General features: G+C 33.8%; 1 protein-coding gene across 2 annotated transcripts; it reads right to left on the minus strand.

Annotated features, from left to right (window-relative positions):
- Positions 1-467: 467 nt before the first annotated feature.
- Positions 468-25,513, minus strand: LOC127871258 (uncharacterized). Of its 2 annotated transcripts, XM_052414011.1 has the most exons (11): positions 25,368-25,513; positions 23,322-23,381; positions 22,485-22,565; positions 21,264-21,299; positions 20,603-20,785; positions 12,638-12,785; positions 12,250-12,363; positions 10,602-10,652; positions 10,250-10,285; positions 8,684-9,163; positions 7,255-7,393 (listed from the first exon to the last, which is right to left on the minus strand). In XM_052414011.1, the coding sequence occupies exons 6-10, from the start codon at positions 12,705-12,707 to the stop codon at positions 8,724-8,726; spliced, it is 711 nt and encodes a 236-aa protein (XP_052269971.1). In that variant the 5' UTR covers positions 12,708-12,785; positions 20,603-20,785; positions 21,264-21,299; positions 22,485-22,565; positions 23,322-23,381; positions 25,368-25,513; the 3' UTR covers positions 7,255-7,393; positions 8,684-8,723. The 2 variants fall into 2 exon arrangements, with proteins under 2 accessions (XP_052269970.1, XP_052269971.1); XM_052414010.1 differs by lacking the exons at positions 10,250-10,285; positions 10,602-10,652; positions 12,250-12,363; ... (4 more) ...; positions 23,322-23,381; positions 25,368-25,513 and adding exons at positions 468-948; positions 1,804-1,903; positions 2,566-2,600; ... (1 more) ...; positions 4,246-4,359; positions 5,834-5,888 and having other exon boundaries at positions 7,158-7,393; positions 8,684-8,974.
- Positions 25,514-26,526: the final 1,013 nt, after the last annotated feature.

A 26,526-nucleotide genomic window follows, 5' to 3' on the forward strand; every position in this document is an offset into this window, starting at 1 on the left:
GGATAAAGATAAAAACATTAATGAGAAATAAAAATAAATAAGAATATTAACATTCACTTGCATACTACATTATTAGTGCAATCACAGAAAAATTTATACATACACCAAAAAACCAAACAAGGAGAGAACAGTAAAATCAAAACTGACAAACAGGAGAAAAACATGCAAGTATTATCCATTAAAAACTAGACATCAGTTTTGTCCAAGCAAAGGACAGTTGTAACATATTTAACACAGCATATGACGATTTAAGAATTAAATCCACCTCGAAATGCATAGCCATCGAAAACGAAAAACTAAGAAAGCCAGGCGGATAAAAACAAATATGCATATAAGAATGGAAGAAAATTCTATCAAAAATTAAAACCCTGTATGAACAAAAAAACGTCAGCACCAAATAATGATATATCACACAAAGTAATCTGTATCAACAGCTTCAGAACCATAAAATCTAAAAATATGTGTAGAATAAACCAATGTAGATAAGAGAATAGCAGTACAGAACTTTAACCTGTAAAAAAATATTAATTTAAAATAAAATGCTGAAAATGCACAAAATTAAGATCAAATTACATATCATAAAACCAGATTAGCACATTGGTTGATACCATTTCTTTTTAAAGCACTCGAGGCATTAACTACTTATGAACAGGGGTACAGCACATATATATTAAATATATAATATATCATAAATAATATCTATAACTTGAACATCAATTCCCAGCACTCTAATACTTATGTTCACAACAACCGATCAGAAAGTCTCTGCAAAATTGTATTTTTTTTATTTCAACAGCAGGTTACAACTATGTCTGTAATATGGGTCGAAACAAACTAGCTGGCTTTAGAAGAGGCTGACCAAGCATCAATGTATTTCATGCCTTTATTTAATACAATCTCTTGGCACTCTACAAAATGTCTGATCACAGTGGAACTGTACTAGCACATCTGAAAAATAATGCAAATGTTATCGAACATGAATCATTGCCTTTGTTTTGTACCTGTCCAAATATTGCATGACAAATCTAAGTAATCTGATGCAAAATCATTCTTACAAATATCATTGATCATTTTAAATATTTATGGACAGCAGTATGCTCATAATCAGGGCTTTTCCTTCTTTCACTGAGGCAAATATAAATCCCTATCGTATTCAACCATGTCTACTATTTTCCTAATTCTAAATCACAAATTTCCTGAACAAGATACAATTTCCAATGATCATGTGTAATAGATGAAATACGGTATAAATATGTAAACTTGTTTTAGTTATTAATTTGTAATAAAAACTTTAAAATGTTTACATTAAAATTCTAAAATACATGCACAAATTAAATGCTTACATTTAAATTATGATATTCACGCATCATACATGAAAATAACATGGTATAAACAATTAATAGAACGAAACCAATGTAAACAAAAAAACACATGAAAGTAATTTTAAAAAAAATGGACCGGCTTAAGCCCCTTCCAAATTCTCATTCTATCAGCCTTAGGTAAACCCCTGGACAGGCCTGATTATACACATCAAACTGAAAAAATCCTTAATTTAAATCAAATGATTACAACTACAAACTGATCAGTCATTCTAGAGAAACTTTTTGAAGAACCATGAAAGTGTTATGCTTATACACATTTACTTCACGAAACTATATAACAGATCCAGATTTACAAAATACTTTAAGTCAATGAAGGAACCATTGACAAAAGAGTGACCGATTTATTGAAACATGAAAGGACAATGCCATAACAATCTCCTTATGCGTGGGGAAAAATAAATGGTAAATTAAAGAAACTAACCATGTTTTAACACTTTTGTCACTGTAGCTGATAACCAGGATTCATTTCCATCCTCATCAACCCATTTTGCCTGTACATCATCACCTTTGCTTATGTCACACTGCAAAATAATAAACTATTTTTAGCTTTATTGAAACTATTTTTTCCCTGCAAAATATCTTTTATAACTAACCTTTGTTAATGCACTCCTGATTATCTACATAATAATAATAATATTATTATTATACACATATTTCTTCCAAGAAAAAAGGAAAACATTAGGACATTTATTCAACATTGTTATTTAGATTGGTTGCATTGAAAGCATTATGCTTATATTGACACTCCCCAAGTCCATTTCCTGGTAAGAACCGGAACTGGGTGTCTATGGAGGAGATGAGAATGCTCTCCGTGTAGGGATCAAACCCACAAACACCCGATAGCTGAGCGACCACATCCAATACACCACCTTGACCTTATGGTTATCTTAACACAGTAAAAGTAACCTACTATTTTAAACTGAAATACATACAGAACATCCAAACATTAAGATGACATAAAATAAACATGAATAAATAATTTACATTTATTTTTCATTTGGCCTATAAATGTTGCAACATTGTTATAAATAATACTCAAAATCACGACAAAATGTCAAGCAGTTTTGTTAGATTATGACTGGCAATTTAAGACTCCCAATCATCTTTTGCGCAGCTGTTACTACTTTTTAAATTAAAGTATTGTCAAGTCAAACCTTTTAATACAGTATTACTGCATACTTACATTGGAGTCATTTGGTCGTTTGAGGCCTCTGTTTTCTGAAAAAAGTAATCAGTTGATTTATTTAATTAAGACTCACTTTAATTGCAATCTGAATAGAGTAACCAGCCTTTGTCACAAAGGTCAGTTGCAAATTTTAAATGCTTACCTAATTATAAAACTGACTATAATAACAAGGGCTGTGTTTGTAAAACACTTTGCCCCCTACCTCGCTGCTTTGAAGCCATATATTTGACCTTAAAGGATGACTTTGACCTTTCAGCACTCAAAACATGCAGCTCTATGAGATACACATGCATGCCAAATATCAAGTTGTTATCTTTAATATTGCAAAAGTTTTGACCAAGGTTAAAGTTTTGGAGAGGCACACACATACAATGACAGACACATACAATGACAGACAGACAGGCCAAAAACAATACACCCCCTATCATTCGATCCGGGGCCATAACAAATATTCATACTGATAATTGTCTGATGTATCCTTTATATTTATAGGCATACTAGAAATGTGTCCATAGGATACTGACGCTCCGCTGATTGGCACTGGTCACAGAAATGGGTCATGCTTTTTAAGGTACACTCCAGAAAAAAAATCAAGCATGAAAACCTACAAAGGGCAATAAATAGTGTGTAAGGTAGATTTATGTTTTTTGTGGACTGCATTTCTCCTTACGAATATATATCAGCATATTATATAAATCAATATCACTTTATAGCTTTTAAGTAATGCTCATGAAAAAAAGTATAAAATGTACAAAGAGAAATACACTAACTAAAAACATGCAATTAATAATTATGGTTCTCTGGCACTGCTCTTCCTCAATGATATCTTTCAGCCTATACAATTTCAAGTCAATATCATTAATAGTTTTCAACACGGATCGACACACAGGGGTAAATCTTAATGCCTCTTTACCATTCTTCGAATGGCGGGTCTTCGAATGTTTTTAATAATGCACTGTACAAGGTTAATTTGTGTCAGATTATATACTATTACAGCTAACATATTAGACAAAGAGCACTGGACAGATTTAAGCAGGTGATAACATACTAACCTTCCTTTCCAGCCTTTATCTCATCAAGTTGCTTCTGCACCTGCTGGTACTTAGTCAGCAGCTGAGCATGCTCCAACAGAATCTTTTCATGGTCCTCCTGAATATACATTATGCATAAATAAAATACTTCCAGTATGATTTTTCAAATTTAAAACATATTGTTATGCACTAGAATGGGCAAAATTTACAAATCTTTATGTTGTGATGATGCCTTCATTAACAGAATTTAGCTACGGTGCTAGTTCGTTTTACCTGCTAGTTCATTTTACCGACAGCTGGGACAAAATATCAGTGCATGTATATACTCTCCATGCCGAATACTTTGAGAAAATACACAATTTTAAAGAAATATTTTGTTCAAGTTCAATAAAACAATTGAACAATATTGAAATGTCATACATATATGTTTCAATTATTATTACTAAATTACACAAAGAGTGTTGAGTACCCAAAATGTGCTCTAGAAATATAATCATGAAATAATGGTGACATATTAAGATTAAGACAACACAAGAGCCATAACCTCTGCCTTAAGTGCCTGCCTTAAGTGCATCCAGCACTAAGTGCTAATGAAGGTAGGCTTTCGAGAATGGATATCAAATGTTAGATGCCAAGAGTCCTGTACCTTAAGAGTGACGTACTTTTCTTTGCACTGCTCATTGTCATCACTCTGTGCGATTTCATCTTCGCTGCACACTTCCTTAGTGTTGTTGTCGACTTCAACAAGCACCTGAAGGTCCTATACCAGAAATGATTTACATACTTTTAATGATTTGTTACATGTACTGTTAAGATTATAAAAACAATCACTGTAAACAAATAAATCCCAATTTCAGGGAAACAGATAAGTAAACAAGAGCTGTCAGAAGACAGGAAGTCATTATGGGGAAATAACTAAACATATTCAATAAGGCCAAGGTAATATAATCATATTCTAACTGGAATTGGACCATAATTGAAACATATTGATTGCTTATGTTTTAAAGAAGTTGAACATTATAGACGATTCTGAGTTCAGGTATATTTTCAACAATCTATTAAACAAATTTGGTAAAAGGTAATCCAAGGAATATTTGTGTGAAGTTATTTCAAAATCGGGCCCAGGGGTTTAGGAGCATATATCGTTTAGGTCAAAAGTTAACGGACGGGCAGACAGACATCAACGGACAAAGGGCGATCACAAGAGCTCACCTGTCACGTAGTTCACACCCAAGGATCATTTGTATAAAGTTATTAAAAAATTGGACCAGTGGTTTTGGAGGGGATGTCATTTAAGTCAATTGTTGACAGACGAATGACTGACACAGACAACAGACACATGTGATCACAAAACCACACCTTGTCACTACTAAAAAACAATATGTCAATGGACTATGTAAATACTTGGAGTGGTACACTAATTTGAACATAGATTTCTAAGTTGAAGAAGGCCCATAATTCGGGTTAAATGTTTGCAAAATATAAAAGCAATATGTCAAGGGACATAGAAAATATTTGAGATGGTTTACAAACTTTAACATAACTTTATCAATTAAATTCATATTCTATGTGGAAAAAAGGCCATCATTCTTACAAAATGCTTGAAACAGTTGTCTACTCTTGTTTATAAATTGGGGGTCATGTCGATAAAGAAATATGCTCAATATAAAAGCAATATGTTCAATGGACATTGAAAATATTTGAGGTGGTACGCAAACTTTAACGTAAGTGTGACGCCAACGCTTACGCTCATGCCGACATGAGTAGGGTTAAATCCTTCAAAAATATTTTGTATTTAATTACATATTTAAAAGACGAACTTAACACAAATAATCCAAAGAACAGTGTTTTAATGGTTCTTTCTAGGCACTCCCTTATCTTTCATTTCGCTTTGGATCTGCTCTGTGTTATAAAATTCTGTGATTCAAAACATTGATTAGTTTCCAAATTCGGACTGGTACCGGATTACATTCCTAAAGTACTTACTTAAATTTAACTCAGGCTGTACATCAATAAGCACATACAGCGAATGGATATGCCATCATCTGAACAGAAATACTATCATCCGTTCATTTTAAAGAATGTTTAATAAATTATGTTATAAAAACAATATGAATACAGTACAGTGTACATATAATAAACATGTATTTTTGACAATAGGATTTCAGATAATCAATGACTGATACATAACATTGAATACTGGTAATATTTTATGTGCAGGACTAAATACTTACTTCGCTGACAACATTTTTGTTACTTTTAACATAACACTCATCAATGTAGCTCTTTCTGAAATAAAAAAATATAATTATTTCGATAAGGCTTAGCAGAATAGAAGGACTGGCTAGGTAGAACCAGAGATGTGTTTGTCAGAAACACAATGCCCCCTACTGCGCCGCATTGAATTATATATTTTTGTATTATATCCCTTTAAAATTATAACTTCCCTTGTGAAAATGATCTGTACTGTCAAATGATAAATAGAAATAATATCCCTTTAAAGCTTGTTACTTCCCTTGGATTTTGTTTTCGACCTTGAATGATGACCTTGACCTTTCAACAATCAAAATAAGCAGCTCGATGAGATACACATGCATGCCAAATATTAAGATGCTATCTTCAATATTGCAAAAGTTATGACCAATGTTAAAGTTTTCAGACGGAATCACAGACTGACAGACAGACAGACTGACAGTTCAACTGCTATATGCCACTCTACCGTGGCATAAATATGTGACAGTTTCCTATAAAGATGTAAGAAACAAAATTTTAATTTAAATTTTGTTTCACCCAACTTTTCAAGAGTTCAGATAATCATCAAACCAATTCTAGTACATAAAAGACAAAATGAGATTTCAATCATCCTTTTAACATGTATCATGCTAACCAATAATACCAAGAAATTAGTGTCCTGCAATTATAGTAAGTTCATTCATAAGCGACAAACATGCAGATGAAGCAGCTTCTTTAAATTGAGATGTTTGAACCGTAATTTATAATGAAACACGTTTAAGTATGAACTGCAGTTCTTCATTAATTTACAGTCTTAAAGTATTGAGAAATGCTGGGAGTTTATGAATTCAAAATATCAGGCCATTTTTTAAACATTTTCGGGAAATGCCACACTGCAATTCTGGAAGTCATGAAATTTCCTATTTTGGGAACACAAATTAATTGTGAAAATGGCTCATAAAAATGGTGTTACTGAGATTTCAAATATGCTTCATATATATATTGATAAAAAATGACTTTTTGTAACCCCCAAAAAATTCTAACCAAAAAAAAGATATTAACATTTCTGTTTGTGACTACTATATACACTTATAGTCCTGTTATCAGCTTTTTCAAGGTTGATAAAAGCAAGGCTAAAAAGAAGTAACATTCCAGTAATGCATAATTTTTGGATATAAGCAGGAACAAAAAAATGCAACTTCTAGTTACAATTTGTTGCAAGTCTGAATTGGGATTTTTTAATTTTGAAAAAAAACAACATTTTGATTGCGAATGGGGCCCATATTCAGACCTGATGCGTAAGGCGAAATAGGCCTGAATACTTACACGTGTTTTCTGAACTCCTTCTGTCCAGCATGGAGTAGAGTTGTCAGACATTTTTGTATGAGTTCCATGCTGTTTATTCTCATGAGCGGTCGGAAAAACTTCCCTGACAGATTTTCATTTTTGTCACTGGCCTGCACAAACATGGACCAGACATCTTCAGGAAGCTGGGCTAGGTTCAAATGTTGTTGGTAGCCAGCTGACAGGCGCCTTCTATCCTCGGCTGAGGTCTTCCCGCGCTGCAAAATAAACATTTATATTTTTAACCCAATATACCAATACAAAAGTAATCTGCAACATAAATACAGACAAGAACATCACAATTCTTACGCTTCTGGGAAGCTGATCAGGCAAAGTAAAATAAGATTTTCAAAAACTTAATTGTTTATTAAACATCATGAAAATAATTCAGCACCTACACAGAACATGTGTTTTTTACTTTCTTTCACAGAACACCATTGCCGATAATGATAGGCCTTAATGAAACTTTGAAAATGTCCACAAATCTTCTACAAAGCTCCACTCCTTACATATTTTTATATTTGCCAAGGAAAAGTTAAGTTCAATAAAGTGATTTTAGAACCTATTCGCCTGGTCAAAAGGTATATTATTTCCCATGTAAACTTTATTTGGACATAAGCTAGAAGAATTTGCATAATGCCTAGCTATTTATTACCGATATTGAGCATATTCATTAATATAATTCATCACTTCGGGCAATTTATTCTATAACTAAAATTGTTATCATCCTTACTGCCCCAAATCTTGTCTTAAAGTTATACCTCTTGTTTTTGAGGCCAAAATAAGGCCCCATTCCATCAGGATCAAAAAGGATTTATTTTTCCCTATTTAAGGTTAAAACAGGGGATGTGTTTGTGAAACATTATGTCCCCTTTTGAGTGATTTTGACACATAAATTTGACCTTTGACCTTGAAGGATACCCTTGACCTTTCACCACTCAAAATGTGCAGCTCCATGAGATACACATGCATGCCAAATAATATTTTTAGTTGCTAGTTGCTTTCTTCAATATTGCAAAAGTTATGGCCAATGTTAAATTTTGTTCAAACACAAACACAAAAAAGGATATAGAAAATATTTGAGGTGGTACGCAAACTTTAAGATTCCAACGCTCACGGTAACGCCCACGCCGGGGTTAGCAGGATAGCTCCACTATATATGTACATATAGTCAAGCTAAAAACAAACAATTCGACCAGACTCCTTTTCCAAAAAAAAAAAACCACTAGAAAAACCCCTGTCATAGACTATGGTTAAAAGGAAAAAAAAAGTGAACTAAACAGATGATGTCTTGTTCTGTAGGCTTTGGTTTAACCTCCCCATATTTGGAAAAATGATTTCCCATGATTATTTTTATTAAATAAAACCCAATGTGAACAAACATTTGAAATTCAGAAGACAAGATATATTTTTATGACTGGCAGATGGCAATATGGGTTTTCCTCCTAATACTATTTCTGATGATTTATTATTTCTTATTAAAAATATCATTTTATACAGTATAATACCTTGCTCCTGAATACAACGACCAGACCATCCTTCCACTCATTAATCTGCCTCTTCGTCATATGGTCCGACGGACGACAATGTCGCATGAGCCGCACTTTGTCCAGGAATGTTAGTGAGCTTTCGACCCTCTTGAAGCACCGCATTGTGCTGGAATCCTATGGACAGGGCTGTTGTCTGGGGCAGTTCCCTGTACAGGTTCACCTGCACTGTCTCCCTGTCCAGGGTCCCACAAGCATGCAGGGTATGCAGCGCCTCCCGCGTGTGGTTGCCACCCAGGACTTCAACCTTGCTTCCACCTTCACGATCTAAATGGCTGGTGTCATCTTCTGGGCCCACCATTCGAACAAGCGTTACAATCTGCCCAATGGGGTTCGATACAAAGGAATCCGTCAAAAAGCTGACATGATCATGGTTGATCACACGCACTGCTCTTGAAGGATGCGGCGGGATCAGGTTTTGCACATGGACATCAATTTTTCCTGAAAATATTTTTTAAAGAAATTAAATAATTATAATGATAAATAATCAAAACTGGTAGATAAATTTATTATTACACATACCACAACACTTATGTTTCCCTTTTTCAAATGCAGATGTTTAAAGGTGACATTAATGTGAGCGCAACGTTTTTTCCATGTATTTCATATATAAAATTGGCAGAGCTATTGTAAATTTGAATAAAAAGAAGATAGTTCACTTAATTTGTGAAAGTGTTGGATACAGAAGTCCAGACAACATGTGTATTTGCATTCATATTATAATTCATGACAAATTCCTAAATACACATTATAATTTTTTAATTATCTGGAGCTCTGGTTGGATATTGAAGATTTTAGACGCCAATTGTTGCATTTTCAGAAGTTAAACAACCAAACAGGGAGTAAATTACTTTAATTTACTTTCTTTTATGATAGCCATATTAGACATTCAACAAAAATTATAAAGAATTACTATAAATGAGAAATTTTATATAATGGAAAAATTTCATTCATGTTGTGTGCCAATACAGAAATTGGATAAGGTAAAACAATCACTCACGCTTTTTTCAAGATACAACTCAAACAAGACTTTTGCCAAGCAATAAAAGTCCCCTACCCAGGATCCACCATTTTCAGCAATATTTCTAGTCTATTTGTTGCCATAGCAACCAGAATTCTTGACGTAGGAATAAAATGAAATGAGGTGCATAATCTCCATATTGCCATCTGTCCATGTTTCAAGTTTCATGAAAAAATATGACGAACTTTTAAAGTTATTTCAGGATCTAGAAAAGTGTGACAGACTGAGGGACAGAGCGCAAACCGTAAGTCCCTATCCGGTTTCATCGATAGGGGACTAATAATAGCATTTAAGTGTTACACAATTATTGCTTAAGTCATTCCTATAAACATTTACTTCAACAGGAAACCTGTCACCATGGCAAAGGCCAACACCTGGGTCAGTAAGCAAGCCTGCTTGTCAAGCTAATGAAATACACATAATGTATAGGATAACCTTAATTGAATACTAAAAAGAAGAAAAAAAAATATGAAGAGAATTAATTTGTGCAAATTTGTATTTCTTACCTATAAAATGGTCCTTCATAATCTTGTCATGCACACCTGAAAACAATATTATAAAAACAAGGTACTAAAAGTAAATTCAAATAATTGACACCCCTGCCAAATATAAATAAATGCAAATAAATTGACATTTTATTTAAAAGTAACTGGGACACAGCTCTGGGCCAACAAAATAGGGTGGATTTTGATAGGTACATAAGCTTAAATAATTTGATCACCATCACAGTACAATAATTTAACTTTCAATGTCTTTTTTCCTGGACGTCAATTGCAGTATCATTCACTCAGTTTTTAAAATTCAATCTTAAGTGAACAGTCTACTAAATTTTATTCTATCTATTCTGCTCGCTCATACCTGAAAGACCGATGCATGATGTTTTCTTACTCTCAGCAACACCATCAAAACCTGTAAGAAAAAATGGCAACTAAGAAAACTGGAAAATTCTCCAGACACTAACAGAACATTTTGAGAATATAAAACTAAAAGCCAACTGTTAATTCACATTTATGATTTAACACATCAAGACTTCTGCTTCTTATATGTGACATTTTCACCCTAAAATTAAAAGATACCTGTTAAAATCCAAATTTCCAACAAAATGACAATTTTTTTAAAAAAGGAATACAAAACAAGAAATGTTTCCACACGACACGGATGCCCCCAACTGTAACTTTGTCACTACATACACGCATAACTGTGTTAATGTTTTGAGACATACATCGACACACTTAGTGACCCCGTGACCAAGATTTTGGCCCGGCACGGCCCATGTTGAAACTTGGTCTAGAGATCATCTAGATAAAACTTGTGACCAAGTTTGGTGAAGAAACGATGAAAAGTACTTGCATTAGAGAGCGGACACCATGCTGAATGTTTAAAACGCGTGACCTAGTTTTCAGCCGGGCATGGACCATGTTTGAACTTTGCCTAGAGATCATCTAGATAAAACTTGTAACCAAGTTAAGTGAAGATCGGATGAAAACTACTTGAAATAGAGAGCGGACACCCTGCTGAATGTTTAAAACGCACTAAGTGACTTCCTTACCTAGTTTTGACCCTGTGACGTAGTTTTTGGGCCTGCATGGCCCATATTCGAACGTGGTCTAAACATTATCTATATAAAACATGTGGCCAAGTTTGGCGAAGATCGGATTAAAACTTCTTGAATGAGAGTGCGGACACCATGCTGAATGTTTAAAAGGCACTAAGTGACCCCGTGACCTAGTTTTTTGACCGGCATGGCCCATGTTTAAACTTGGCCTAGACATTATCTAGATACAACTTTTGACTAAGTTTGGTGAAGATCGGATGAGAACAACTTGAATTACAGAGAGGACACCAACAGTGTGACTGACGGACAGACAGCCAGACCGACAGTTCAAAAATTATACACCGTTTGTTGAGGGCATAAAAAGGGGGCCAAAGCACTTTTAACAAAGATTTTTTGTTTTACAATCCCTACTGTCTACGTCACATTTCATAAAATAAAGCAAGGGGCACGACCCAAGTATCGGAAATATGAGCTTGAAAGTCTAAGTGTCACCTTGACCTTAGAGATGATTAAACTGTCACTATTTTTTATATTCAATACCAGAGTATATGAATTGCACATCATATGTTTATATGCACCTAAAGAGGATATCTGACAAATTCAATATAAAAATAAATGGTACAGGAACTTAAATACCATGGAGACAGACTAAAAACTTTAAATAAGTATATACTTAACAGGGCTTTTCACCCTTATATTAACTTATTTAACAGGGTCCGAAATTCAGAAAAACCACAGCAACACAAATTGGTGAGCAAATCGAATTAATTATTGATTAAAGCACAGGGGCGCCCTGGCGCTTTAAGTGCCTGTCTCTAGAGTGTTAACAGGCTAAATATTGAAACGCACACAGACAAAAGGCCATCACAAAAGGTCACCTTGGAATTTTGTTCTCAGGTGAACTTAAAATCTCATATTTCTCATAAATATTAGAGAAACAGAATAACTCACCAGAGTCATCAGTTGAATCTGTTGTAGATTCTGCATGACTATCAGTTGTGCAAGCGCTCTCGGACTCACTGGAAACCTCAGAGTCAGATGGACTTTGTGGTGGTGGAGAACACACTTAAATATATTATACAGAAGTATGAGAATAACCTCCTATACCAGGATTCATCATTTAGTTTTTCAGAGAAAACTGATTGAAACACTGAATCATACTCCACCTACTGCTCAATACCTAAATACCCGTAACAGCAACACGCAATTCAATTTATTGGATGGACAAAATAAATTTAGAAAAGCATATCCACAGTCAAACAGGTCACTGAACAGTAAAAAAGAAAACCCCTGTTTCAGGGTGAATAGCATTATTTGTTACAGCAATTAAATAACTTACCAAGTGAATTCCAACGTGCAACGAATTTAGTTCTAGATGCCACCCCATCTTTCTTTGGCAAAGGTGACATAAATCGTGTCACCTCAGATCCCTCGTCATCAAAATTCTCCAAATTTAGAGACACGAGTGTCTGGCAACAAAGCAGAATCTGAAATTTAAACAAGAGATGTAGTATATCTGCGCTCAGAATCCAGTGTGTACAATGTAGGAAGGTCTGTCTATTTTTAGGCATGTTTGAAGTCCAAAAAAAAGTATAAAAGGGGAACATAATTCTTACAAAATGCTTGATACCAGGGGGTTTTCAGCACTGTCTGCGCCCAGGCCTTTTCGGTCTATTTGGGAAAGTACCTAGCAAAATGGGGATTTTTCGAGTCGCCAAAAATCGTCCAAATTGGGAAGAATTTTCATCGACAAAAGCATTATTTGGGCAGGGGGTTTTCCAGCCATTTTGGATAAAAATCATATAAATTATGGTTATATATTTTGTAGGTTGTTTAAAAAATTAAATTGAGATATAGAGTCTAATAATCATAAGTCATAAAACACTTATTTATAAAAAAAGGGTTTTTTGTGTTTTTTTTAGGGGATTTTTTTTTAGAATTGGGGAGAAATATGCATATTTGGCATGGGGAATGGGTCCGACTATCGGACTTGTGAGATAGACAGAAAAAGGCATGGCGCCTCCTGAAAACGGAGGCATTCCCAAAGCAAACAAACCCGTTCCCAATCAAATTTTGATACCATATTTCCCAATCCTCCCCCAAACAAAATAATAATTTATATCGAAAAAGTGACTTCCCTTCATCCTCAACGTAATAAAGCCTTTAACAACTCAGATAAAGTTCAGTCAGTGAGTTTTTTGTTACAGCCTGTGGAATTTGGATTGGGAAAATTAACGCGATAAACCATGAAATTGGGAAAATAGCGCTATAAACCATGAAATTGGGAAACAATATCAACATGATTAAAAGAACAGAATAACAAGAGCACCGCCTTGCGGGTGCAGACCGCTCATCTATTTTCTTTTTAAAGGTGAAGGGACTCTCTAATTTCAATCACAAAGGAGGGAGGGGTGGAGTGAAAAGGGGTGTATAGTGTGAGGGCGTGAACATTTATTACATTATCTTCCAAAAATCCGGAAAAAAATGCAAAAAAAAAAACGGGAGGGGGGGTGGGAGGGGGGGGGATTCTTGGGTGCGATGGTTGGACGGTATTTCAAACATAAAATAATAAAAATAAATATTTGTGTTTTTTAACCGTTTCAAAAAAAATTTGGGGGGGGGGTGGGGTGTGGGGGGGATATAGTGTGAGGGTGTGGTGATCATTTGTGAGATGATCTTAAAAAAAAAAATTAGCGTGGGGGTGTGATTCGGGGGGGGGGTATTCTTGGGTGCGATGGTTGGACGGTATTTCAATCATAAAATAATATTACAATAAAATAAATATTTGTGTTTTTTAACCGTTTAAAAAAAATAAATTGGGGTCGTGGGGTGGGGGGTGGGGTATAGTATAGTGTGAGGGTGTGGTGGTCATTTGCGAGATGATCTTAAAAAAAAAAAATAGGGGGGGCAATTCGGGGGGGCGGTGGGGAGTGGGGGGGGGGACGGGGTATTCTTGGGTGCGATGGTTGGACGGTATTTCAAACATAAAATAATAAAAATAAATATTTGTGTTTTTAAACCGTTTCAAAAAAAATTGGGGGTGGGGTGGGGAGTATTCTTGGGTGCGATGGTTGGACGGTATTTCAACAAACATAAAATAATAAAAATAAATATTTGTGTTTTTTAACCGTTTCAAAAAAAAAATTGGGGGTGGGGTGGTGGGTATAGTATAGTGTGAGGGTGTGGTGGTCATTTGTGAGATGATCATAAAAAAAATAGGGGGGGGGAAGGTATAGTATAGTGTGAGGGTGTGGTGGTCATTTGTGAGATGATCTTAAAAAAAAATAGGGGTGGAATTCGGGGGGGGAGGGGGGGTGGGGGGTATTCTTGGGTGCGATGGTTGGACGGTATTTCAAACATAAACAAATAAAAATAAATATTTGTGTTTTTTAACTGTTTCAAAAAAAAAAGTAAATCACGTTGCTTTAACTGTCTTTTAACGAATCCAGTTGCATTTTGTCGGCAACTGCATGGGAACATGCGTGTTTACGATGAAAAAGGGCACGTCCGTTGTTCCACAATCTTTCAGCAATAGGCATATAGTGCGTATCATACCTTGTGTATATATAATACCTATACGAGGGTTATTTTTTCAAACTATGAATTTTTGTCAATATTCGTTGTTGAAAAGTCAAACCATACACAAAAGGTGTACATTTAACAATCTAGAACCCCTGAGGTAAGCTCGGGGGCGGGGGGGGGGGGTAGGGTCCCGGGGGGGGGCAAATTTATGATTCTGCTGCCTGTGCTTTCACCAAACTATACAGCGTGACAAACACAATAAAGCAGAATATGCATATGAATCTGATTATACACAGATCCACTAACATATAAATCAAATCATTTTTGTCTCTTTCCATTTTCGAACGATGCTCATCTTAAATGCATAAACTTTGTGAGTAAACTAACTCCAATTTCCCAACACAGATTTCCGTGACGCACATTCACTGTGAAGATTTCTTATAAATATTTGTTGTTGTTCATCTCAAACGTAGTATTTTGCGTTAATTGACACATACATTAAATTATCTCCTAATAACCATGTGTTGTCCGCTGTTAATTTTAGTGTTATTTATCATTTTCGCTGCTCATCGCAAACTTCTCGTCTGCTTACCGCCATCTTGTATGTGTGTAAAAACAGGTGTTAACAATCGGAATACATCGACTATCGTCGGTTTCCTCCGCAATACAGAGAGAGATGTGTGGATAGCAACGTAAAATCGTTTTCGGCTACATTCGCGAACATTCGTAAGTCCAGTTGTCATTCGGCAAAGACTCGACAAGCTCGATCGGCACTCGTTCTACAAAATTAACGCTAAATGACATTGTAATCTTTATTTTTATTGGGAAAATTTGGTCATTTTTTGGGAAATTTGGGTCAGATTTTGGGGGAAAAACGTCATTTTTTGCAATTGGGAAGCAGCCGAATATCGGCGGTAATTTTGGGGAAAAAAAAATCACTGTCAGTCTTCATCAAATACATTCAAATATGAAATGAATAAACATTGAACATGCCCAATATTTATGTATTTTAAAAAAAAGATATAAGCTTTTTGTTAAGAAAAAGCGAAATTGTTATAAATTACAACAAATTAAGGAAATTGAAAAGTTGAGATTGTCAAAACCTAAAGAGTTTTTTAACTATTTTAAAAGCAAAAATGTTGTTAATCATAAATTGTCTATAGACTCTTTTTAAAACACTTTTCCGAACTCGGAAACGATATATTTCAAAATGTTAATACTGAGTCTGAGAATTTCGCCTCAACTAATGATTTTGATTGTTGTTATGATAGTTTGGACCAGCCAATATCTGTAAATGAAATTTTAGAAGCTGTAAAATCATTGAAGCGAGGGAAAGTTCAAAGCCTATGGGAATGATTTTCTACTAAACGAGTTTTTTATTGAATATATTGATATTTTGTCCTCTCACTTATGTGATACATTTAATAAAATATTAGAAAGCGGATTTTTTTCCAAGTTATTGGTGTGAGGGTGTTATTATACCTCTGCATAAAAAGGGAGATAAAAATAATGTTAACAACTATCGTGGTATAACTTTAGTTAGTTGCTTATCAAAAATATTCACATCTATATTAAATAAACGAATAAACACCTATTGCGAGGAAAATTGTATTTTATCTGATGCTCAATTTGGATTTAGAAAAGGTCAATTTACTACTGATGCTTTATTTGTTTTATCGTCTACAGTACAGAAGTATATTGATGATAATAAACGTTTGTATTGTGTATTTGTGGATTTTAAAAAAGCCTTCGACAGCGTGTACAGAAATGGTCTGTGTTTTAAATTATATAAAAAGGGTATGCGAGGTAAACTATTGCGCATCGTTAAAGATATGTTTAATAAAGTTAAATCATGCATTAAGCTATGTAATAATTATTCCGATTTTTTCGAATTTGCTGTTGGCTTACGTCAATGGGGAGGTAATCTCGCCGATTTTATTTTCCCTGTTTATAGATGATTTCGAGTTATTTCTACAACAAAATACAAATTGTGGTTTAGAATTGAATGATATGGTAATTCTTGGTAACTCGCCTGAAGAGATTAACAGAAGTTTAATTTTATTACATAGTTATTGTACTAAATGGGGTCTAGATGTTAATGAAGACAAAACGAAAGTTATGTTTTTTACAAAAAGAGGCGGACTGTTGCAATCAGAGAATTTTGTATATAATGGCTCCCCACAGGAAGTGTTAAATGATTATAATTATTTAGGAACAGTTTTCAATTAAACTGGTAATTTTGCACTGAACTAAGAACAACTAGTGGGTGAAGCTCTTAAAGCTTTGACTGTTTTATTGATTAAGTGTAACAAATATAAATTGAAGCCAAAACTACTTTGTCCATTGTTTGAATCTTTTGTTGGATTGTTGTTATGCGGCAGAGATTTGGGGCTACGGTAAATCTAAAGTTATTGAAAGGGTTGACAGAGCTCCAGATAAGGTTTTGTGAACTTCTTAAATTACTACCAGATTTTCAAAAAGAATTCTTAACTCTAAAATTTTATTTTTAAAGTTACTACTAAGTTTTGGAAAATAATTCTTATTTTTTCTAAATGACCTAAAAATAAATAATAATGGTTATTTTCATGCGAAAAAAATCAATATAAACATACTAGCAACTTTATTTATACGAGTTCAACAGTGTCTTTTCAGTATTTTACAATTTTATTTTTCTAATACCTTCATATGCCCAAACTGTGCTTAGATTGCATGCCTTAGATGAATTTTTACATATTTCACATTTAAAACGGGTCTCCCCTTCAATCTTTTCAACGATTAGCCATGTGATTGTCCCTTCCTCTCGTTCAATGTTTTTTTTTGTGTTTAAGTTTGGACCTGTCGTGTCACGTTTTTGTTTAGCTTTTCCGACTGTGTTGGCAATTGGACATACAACATCGTATAAGATCGTTTCTATAATGAGTTTCTAAACATTTAACTTCGGCTCACTTTGCGTACAATATGTTAAAAGCGTGTTTTGGGCGCTTTGCAGTTTTTTAGGACGCTCTCTGGGCGCCGCAATTGTTTTTTGACAGATAGACTGTATACGCCGCTTTTATTGGAAAAAATGCGCTTTGTTAAACCAACCCGATAACCATTCTATATAAGCACCGCAAAGATCTTTAATACGCGAAAAGAACTCAATAAAAATCGATACGAACCGATGTAAAAATAATATTCGTAACTTGATTTTGTAATTCTTAATGGTGCGACAAGATTTTAAAATAAATACGTAACGGACTTGAAAATAATTCGTAATTACGAAAATACGACCCTTATCTGGAGCTCTGCGGTTCACCTAAAGTTTTGTAAAAGGATACTTAATGTAAATATCAGAACTTCAAATGCTGCTGAATATGGCGAATTGGCACGTTACCAATTGTATATTGTCAGATATGTTAAGATAATTAAATATTGGTTTCTTCAAACTGATAATATTATTCTCAAAGAAGTGTATAATATGTGCCTAGTTGATTGTAATAATGGTAAAAACAATAAGTTACCTAAGGTTAAAAATTTATCATATCATCCATTTTGTGTCAGTAGTATATCATTTATACCAGTGTTTAAACAGAGAGTGATTGATAATTTCATACAATTATGGCATGTCGACAAGGATTATAATGGTGTGTTAACTTTGTATGTAAATCTTAAAGTAAATTTTGAGTATGAAGCATATTTAAATATATTGCCTAGTAACCTTAGATTCTTTATTAGCAAAATAAGAATGTGTTCTCACAAATTGCGTATTCATACTGGTAGATATGGTGTAAATAGAGTTGAAAGAAATGAACGTTATTGTACATAGTGTGATATGCATGATTTGGAAGACGAATATCATTGTGTACTTATATGTCCAAGATATAATGATATTAGACAAAAATATATCAAACGATACTATTGTTTAAATCCGAGTGTTATTAAATTCATTGAATTGTTAAATACTTATTGTAAGAATGTTCTGAAAAACCTAGCTCTTTATATTAAATTAGCACTTTCTCATAGAACTGCTATTACTTATAATCAAACATCAGTTCATCCTCTTATAGTTATGTAATTGTTAAATTGAATGTGCTTCTTTTTTTGTCCACTGTGACTTTATATTATGTTTGTAATTTTAATATATGTATTTATGTAATGATTATGTACTTATTGTACAAGTCGTAAATAAACTTATGTTTTGTTGTTCTGTTCTATAGTATCATTTGCATATTGGGGTATAAACAGTTGATTTTTCACACATGTAAGCACGTTTTTACCTTAAGTTTTCATTAATTAATATAATAAGCAATTAATGAAAAATACTTGGATTTGACAGCTTTATAACAAACACGCTTACAAGTTAAAAAGCGCCTTCTTGATTTTTCACACATTTAAGCAAGTTGGTACCATAAGTTGTCATTAATTAATATAATAAAATGTTAAAAAGATAACAAATTTCGCTATATTTATTGCTTCCCTGCTTTGATAAAAAAATATAGGGCGAACGGACCCAGGGCGAACAGGATTTAGGGCGAATGGAAATAAGGGCGAACTGAATTTAGAGCGAATGGACCCAGATTCATATTTTTCCAATCAATCTGTTCAGTCAGTATTTTTATAGGAAAACATTCAGCGTTTGAAAAAATTGACATCAAATTAATACTCTTATAGAATAATCAACACATACATATTGTTAAAAAGTGAACGTTTTCTGATTTATTGGCACACTACATGATTGTGTAGAAAATTTTGCTAAATTTGTACATCAGTCATCATTTTATTTTTTCCAAAATAAATTCTAAAGTTCACATGTTGTTACCAAAAACCCAACATCTGTGTTACCAGACCACATCTGGCGTTGAAAATTCGGCAATTGTCTAATGTAAAATTGAACACTATGTTTCGTTGTTTATTATACGTTATTTTACGAAATATTATACAAAATGTTCGTTTTATTTCAGTAGTAATGGGACTGTAAGTCCATGGAAGTTACTAATCTACTCTTCAATTTTGATAAATTAAGGGGGCAAAACTCTGGAAGTACCAAGGCTATCCCAACATAATTGTATGTGCACTATTGCAGTATATCACATATCATTACTATAAATAGTAACAAAATGACTTTGCGACAGGGCCGTTATTCATCTCTAGCGGGCCAATATAAATTATATCAGCCCGCTGAGCCGGGCCGATTTTTCATATCAGAAAAGAATGGAAACACGCGACTTTTACTGAACAAAATGGCGTCCACATTCAGCCTTAGCCAACAGTGATCAATAAAATTGAGATTCAACAAAGCTGTTATGTCGGCAGCGGGCAGATTATAGACGTCCAGCCCAGCTCTGTCGTGTGTTATTGTCTAAATAATACACACTTATTTTAAGTTTCGTAAAATTACATCCAATATTTAAACAGAAACAGCTCTGGACACCAAAAAAAGGTTTTCAAAATTTATTGATTATATTGATTAAAGTCACAGAAGAGGGCATAACGCTGAAGTTATCAGGACAATCTTAACAAACTTTACACATGCAAAACTGCAGTACAATGTATGATGATAGACATTGATTTAAAAGCTTAAGGAAATTGGATGCAATATTATAGTTATTGAAAAATCAGCTCTGGACGGCAAAAAGTTGACAAAAATAGATTAGTTTCAGTAAAAATATGGGGCATAACTCTGGAATTACAAGGTAAATCCCAAAACACATCTGATGAAAGACAAAGACTTGTCACAATAACTCACACTGTACACGTTGTACTGTGGTGAGCTAAATATATAAAATAGTGCTCGAATATATACCTTTCATCTTTAATATCGACGGGTCACAATCGTCAGGGACCATTCCTACCAGTATTGTAAGTTGTTGAAAAACTCCACTTTGAAAAGAGTCCATTAAAAACTTCACGTGTTCAAGGTCCAGCAGTCTTGATGCTCTTTTTGGCGAAGGTGGGATGAGATTTTCAATGTGGACATCAAATATTCCTAAAAAAATGTTGATGAACAGTAAATTCAAACAAGACATTCATGATTGCATTGTCACTTGCCTGTAGTGGTGCAACATTAAATTGATTTATCGATATATCATGATCTTAATTCCTGAGATAACAATGCATCTATAGCAAACTCATTTATTTATCACTGGCAGTATGCTAGACATTAATTTTTAAGTTACATGAAATTCCATACAAAAGTTACTGAGAACAGCTAAGAAAAGTGTGACAGACCCCAATTTCAGACAGTCAGAATAATGGACGGAATGAAAATACCAAACAATATCATATATAGTTTAATTATTACATATAGGTAAAAAATTATACATATTAGCATACATTGTATAATATGTTTAACATTATCATTGCTGCATGTTATAATTTGTTCTTGCTTATGCACATGTTTACATTATATGTTTTATATTGAATAAAAAAAAAAAAAACAATATCATTATCACAATTGTTCTTACCCAAAAACATCTTTTGTGCTTCATTCTCATTAGTGTCTGAAACAAAGTAGTACTTGTTAGTGTTACTTATTGTTTTTCAGCAAATTGTCATTGTTCATTGCCTACCAAGTTCAAATATAAATTACAAGTAAACACAGCATTGTCGAGATTTCAGAAACTTGATCTCACAAACTTTTCAATAGCCAGATTATGTATGGTAGAGACAGAAGCTAGTGTTATTTTTCCTTCTATGGACAGATACGGTAAACGGACCTGTTCCAAATGACCTATGGACCCGTTCCCAAAATGAACCAGACCCATCCCAATTTCAAAAAAAACTACAACAAAATCGAGTAAACAATTCCCCGAAATCGCCAACTTGATGTATTTCGAGACTGTTTCAACTTGCTGCCCATTTTACTTCTCAATCATTGACTGGTTTAAACATTTAACGTTAAATTTGCACATTAAATACGTGTACATGTATGTTATGGCAAAGTATAAACCCGTCTGAATTTTCTGACGCTTTCGACAATATTCGCCATGAGTCGAGAACAAAATTAAAGCCTAGATAAGTCAAAAGCAACTTGTTAAGCGATCTTTGCTTTGTAAAAAGTTAAGCGTCTGTTTAGTCCACCTTTTCCCCTCAGTACACTGCAAAAAATTGTCGAAGATGACAGTAGTCTAGTGATAAGTATGAAGCCTGGGGGTGTCTGGACTCTCATCAGCCCAGAAAGATGCCAGCTTGATATATTTAACGCAAATAAAAGCAGAGAACTATGTCTGTAACAATCTGTGTTTTGGTCAAATGTTGTTTGTGCAAGACTGTGAATAAAAGTTTATGTAGCTTTCCTGTGTTAACAAAAGCTGCCAAAAGTTAAACAAGTAAACAAAGATAAAAAAAACATTCTTCAATTGTTACAATTCACAACTTGATTTTACCCAATTTGGTGATTTCAAGGCGCGAAAATTTCCGAATGGCAACGGACATGTTCCCAATTGGGTGAAAAAAATAACTTGATTCACAAAATTATCTTTCTGCCCAATTAAGGAAGCTCTGATCGAGTGTAAAGATCCCAATAGTTATTTAATTGCAGTAAATACGGGTCTAAATAGATCAATTTCTTTTAAATAACGGTGATTTTTGGGCTGGACTGATTTGGTAATTAGATTTTCTTTGATTAAAAGAATTAAAAAAAAAAATCTAGTGCTACAATGCAAAATCTATATTATTACTGGTACCTTTCGTAGAAGAATCACGTGCCTTTATCAACGTCTCAACTCCATCATCCAAAGAAAGGTCTGGCACATCAGTTAAAGACTCTGTTTAACAAAAAATAGAATGAATACCCATCCACTTTACGCCCCCTCACACCATTCATTCATTTTTGTTTATTTCGCTCGCTAGTTTTATTTTTGAGGACAAATATTCAATTTTTGTGTATCCTTATGGAGCAGACAAAATATTTTTTAAATGCAACTGTGTGGGGTTTTTTGCATTTATTTATGTTTTTGAAAAATCCAGCACAACATTATGGATGGTATGAATACAAACTGTTAAAATAAAGCAATTTTGAAGCACACTTCTTTATAAATTTAAAACTATCTGCAATGACACAAGTGGTTAAAACATGGGTCACCATTAAACATATGCTTTATTCTTGCAAAAAAAAACATTAAGTTCATTTAGCAGTTCCTTTGTTTGTAAATTGAAAAATTATAAAAATAAATAATTCAGTGTCAATAAAAGAATTCAGGCTTTTTTCAGCTGATTTTATAGCCACTATAGGCAATATTATCAATAGCAAAACTCATTTTTTCCCAAATCCCTCACACAAAATATCCCAATAGGTTGATTTGAAAAAGTTTAGAAAATATGAGACTTCCAGTGTATATAAAGGACTTACATGTTGAAATTACCAATAAAATCATTTATCAAAAACAATTTATCCATCAATTCATTAAGTTTTACTAATATTTTCCCAATTTGGGGTAAATTGACACTGGAATTATCAATTTTAAAGGGTAAAGTACATGTTTCCAAAGTTGCGAAAAAAGCCCTGAAATTATACAGCATACCAGTGAAGGAATCATCACTACTTGGCATATTGTCCTCTGAATCTGATGTGGTTGACTGAACTGCAATTAAAACATTTTATTGTAAACTACAGAGCCAGATATTGTGATTTTATCATATTTTGTGAAGGAGTTCATTTAAAATTGAGTTGTTTAAGTCTGAACAACTGAACCTGTACACGGACACTCACTGCATATAAAATAACTGAAAAATGGAACTTCATTTGGTTGGAATATTTTTTAATATGATTCCCACGTTTTTCCAATTGTTTTTGATAAACAACTAAGAACATATATTTTCAACGAGGTATGTGTCTTTCAGAATCAACCCACAACAGTTGACAGTTTTGTTTTTTCCTTCTTTGTGACCCGCCGAAAATTGGCCCTTTCCCCTCTGATTTTTTGGTTCCCCTTAGCTGGTAAAGTTTCCCCTAGATTTCATTTTCCCCTCCAAAAAAAAACAATTTTTATTTTTATTTTTTTTAACATTTAAATATATAAGTTAACCTGATCATGTGTAGAAAATAGAATAATATTGCATAATTAAATTTTCTGTTTCCTTGAATTTGTTTTAAAAACAGTAAAATATGCTTAATTGATTATTTAAGACTGTCCTTATTTTCCCCCAAAATCAGGCATTTCGTGGGTTTTTTCTTCCAAAATCCGGAGTTTCGCGGGATTTATTTCGCCTCAAAAAAGGCCAGGCCCTTTCTCCAAAATCAGATTAAAAACCCTGGTTGAACCACACATAGTTAACATTTCAATACAAATACAAATGCATCTTTAAATCTGGATATTTACACAATGAAATTGTCCTTTTTAATCCAACTCATTTCAATTAGTTTACTGGCAATACTTATCAATTCTGCTCCCATTTTCTTTAATAAATTATTTATATACAATGTGTTGTTCTTGTTCAAAGTTCAGAAATTGAAATAATCAGCCCTTGAAAATATCAACATATCTAATTTTATGTTCTACAGGTAGCTACTACACCTTTTCTCCAGATAATTGACATCTTTCAACAATATAAAGGCACATAATGATCAAAGCTTGTAAGAAACAAGAGGCCCATGAGGGCCTGAATCGCTCTACTGGCTGGAATCAATAGGGCTCAAGCCCTTGATAGTATGAACAATCTGAGTAAGTTTTAAACAAACAGACCCAAAATGGGAAATTAATCGCATAAACAAAAAAATACATAAAATTTAAACTTCAAATGGCTCCGTTTCAACAATAAGTTGGACAAATTTTCTTCACTCTCAATGGGGTTCTGGCCCTTGATGATATAAAACATCCGTTGAAGTTTCAAAAGGATAGAACTTCATATTTAAACAAACAAGAATTGTGTTTGTCGGAAACACTATGTCCCCTTCTGCGCCTCTTTGATTATTTTTTTTACCTTTGACCTTGAAGGATGACCTTGACCTTTCACCACTCAAAATGTGCAGATCCATGAGATACACATGCATGCCAAATATGTAGTTGCTATCTTCAATATTGCAAAAGTTATGGCAAAATGTTAAAAGATTTTCGTTTTTTTCTCAAATTCAAGGGGAGATAATTCTGGACTTATAACTCCAATATTGCTCATTCTCAATAGGGTTTGACTCATCATTCAAATAAAGACACTGTGAAAGTCGGGAAATGTTTGGATAAAAACTGTGGACTTAATTTCGTAAACAAGCCTTATTTCACAATTTTCTCAAATTCAAGGGGAGTTAATTTGGACTTTTTACTCTGATGTAACCCATTTTCGATAGGGTTAGAGTCCTCATTAATATCAACACACTGGACAAGTTTGAAAAGAATCTGGTGAAAAATGTGGACTTTATCGGATAAACAAGAGAAAGTCTAACGCGCACACAGACAGACAGAAACCATGCCATCCCATAACCTCTTCTGGCCTATGGCCAGTAGAGCTAAAAATACAAAATAACGTTTTATTGCACAATTTTTTAATGTTACTGTAACCAAGAAGCCATTAATATGATTAATAGGCTGATAGCTCTGTAAACTTTTGTTTGAAAAGAGTGAAAAATATTTTACCATAGCTGGACCATCTTTTTAAGAAAGCCGAACAAGTTTTCTTTCCTTCATTGGTGTTATCTTCCAAAGAGAGCAGAAAGCAAGCTGTTCCTACTTTCACCTGAAATAGAATTCAGTCAAAATCTTTTTTTTCTTACAATTTTGGCGACATGACATACCAATGAACTTTATGCTTGAATATCCTAGGGCGGAAAAAGCCTGCATGTTCATACTTTATACTAATTTGTAGCGTTTATATTTGGAGTTCAGTTTTATAAATTACATCTTGCTTAGGAGAATAGAATTGATGTAAGCTAATCAATTGCTAACGGTCACGTGACTCAGTAATGACACTGTTTAAAGGGCTGGGGTAAAATGTGTCTGTTTGTGTTTAACTCGCTATAAATCCATTAATAACAACGAAAATATACTAAAAGTTATATTTTTGAAATAGAAATAAATAAGCAACAAGATTATGTATAAACAATAAAATCGAATGATTAGCAGGGGTGTAAAATAACTGTCGCCCGCTCGCATTGGCGACCGTATTTTAGCCTCGGGCGAATGGAATCTCCGCATAACTAGATAGGCCAGTGCTTTGATTAGGTAACAGGTGCTAGTCTTGTTGTCATTTTAATAGACTGTGCGGTCGTTTAATAGCGATAGAAATGCTGCGCTATATGCTGGAACTGAAACCAGTCTGCAGTGCGCATAAAGTAATGTTTATTCGGACACCGTTTATATTCCCACATTATGTCGTCGTCGAAACAAATCGACATAAGTAACTTTTTAGGAGCGAATAATTGAAAGGATAATAAAGATAGTGAATAACAACTTTGTAGCGCAGAGGTCCAGGGGTGGCGAAATCTTAAAAAATTGTACTTGTCCACGAACAACAATTTAGGAAATTTATCTTGTCCGTTGCTGAACTACACATGTCCATTAATGTTAATTTAAATTCTAAACACATTTATTGTTATACCTACACCAGTCTTGGCATTATTTTTTTGAGGCACTATCCCGATCGGGCTACCAGCTGGGAAATGTTACTAGCCCGAATCAATTTTAACTAGCCCGAATTAAAGTTATTATTTTGTAACATTTGTAACTATGTCAGTCTTGGACCTAACCCACTCCATCCCGTAATATTACAAGTTATAGAGTCTAGAATGATCAACTT

Source organism: Dreissena polymorpha, chromosome 3, assembly GCF_020536995.1.
Source record: "Dreissena polymorpha isolate Duluth1 chromosome 3, UMN_Dpol_1.0, whole genome shotgun sequence".
In the NCBI taxonomy this organism is placed as follows: Eukaryota; Metazoa; Mollusca; class Bivalvia; order Myida; family Dreissenidae; genus Dreissena; species Dreissena polymorpha.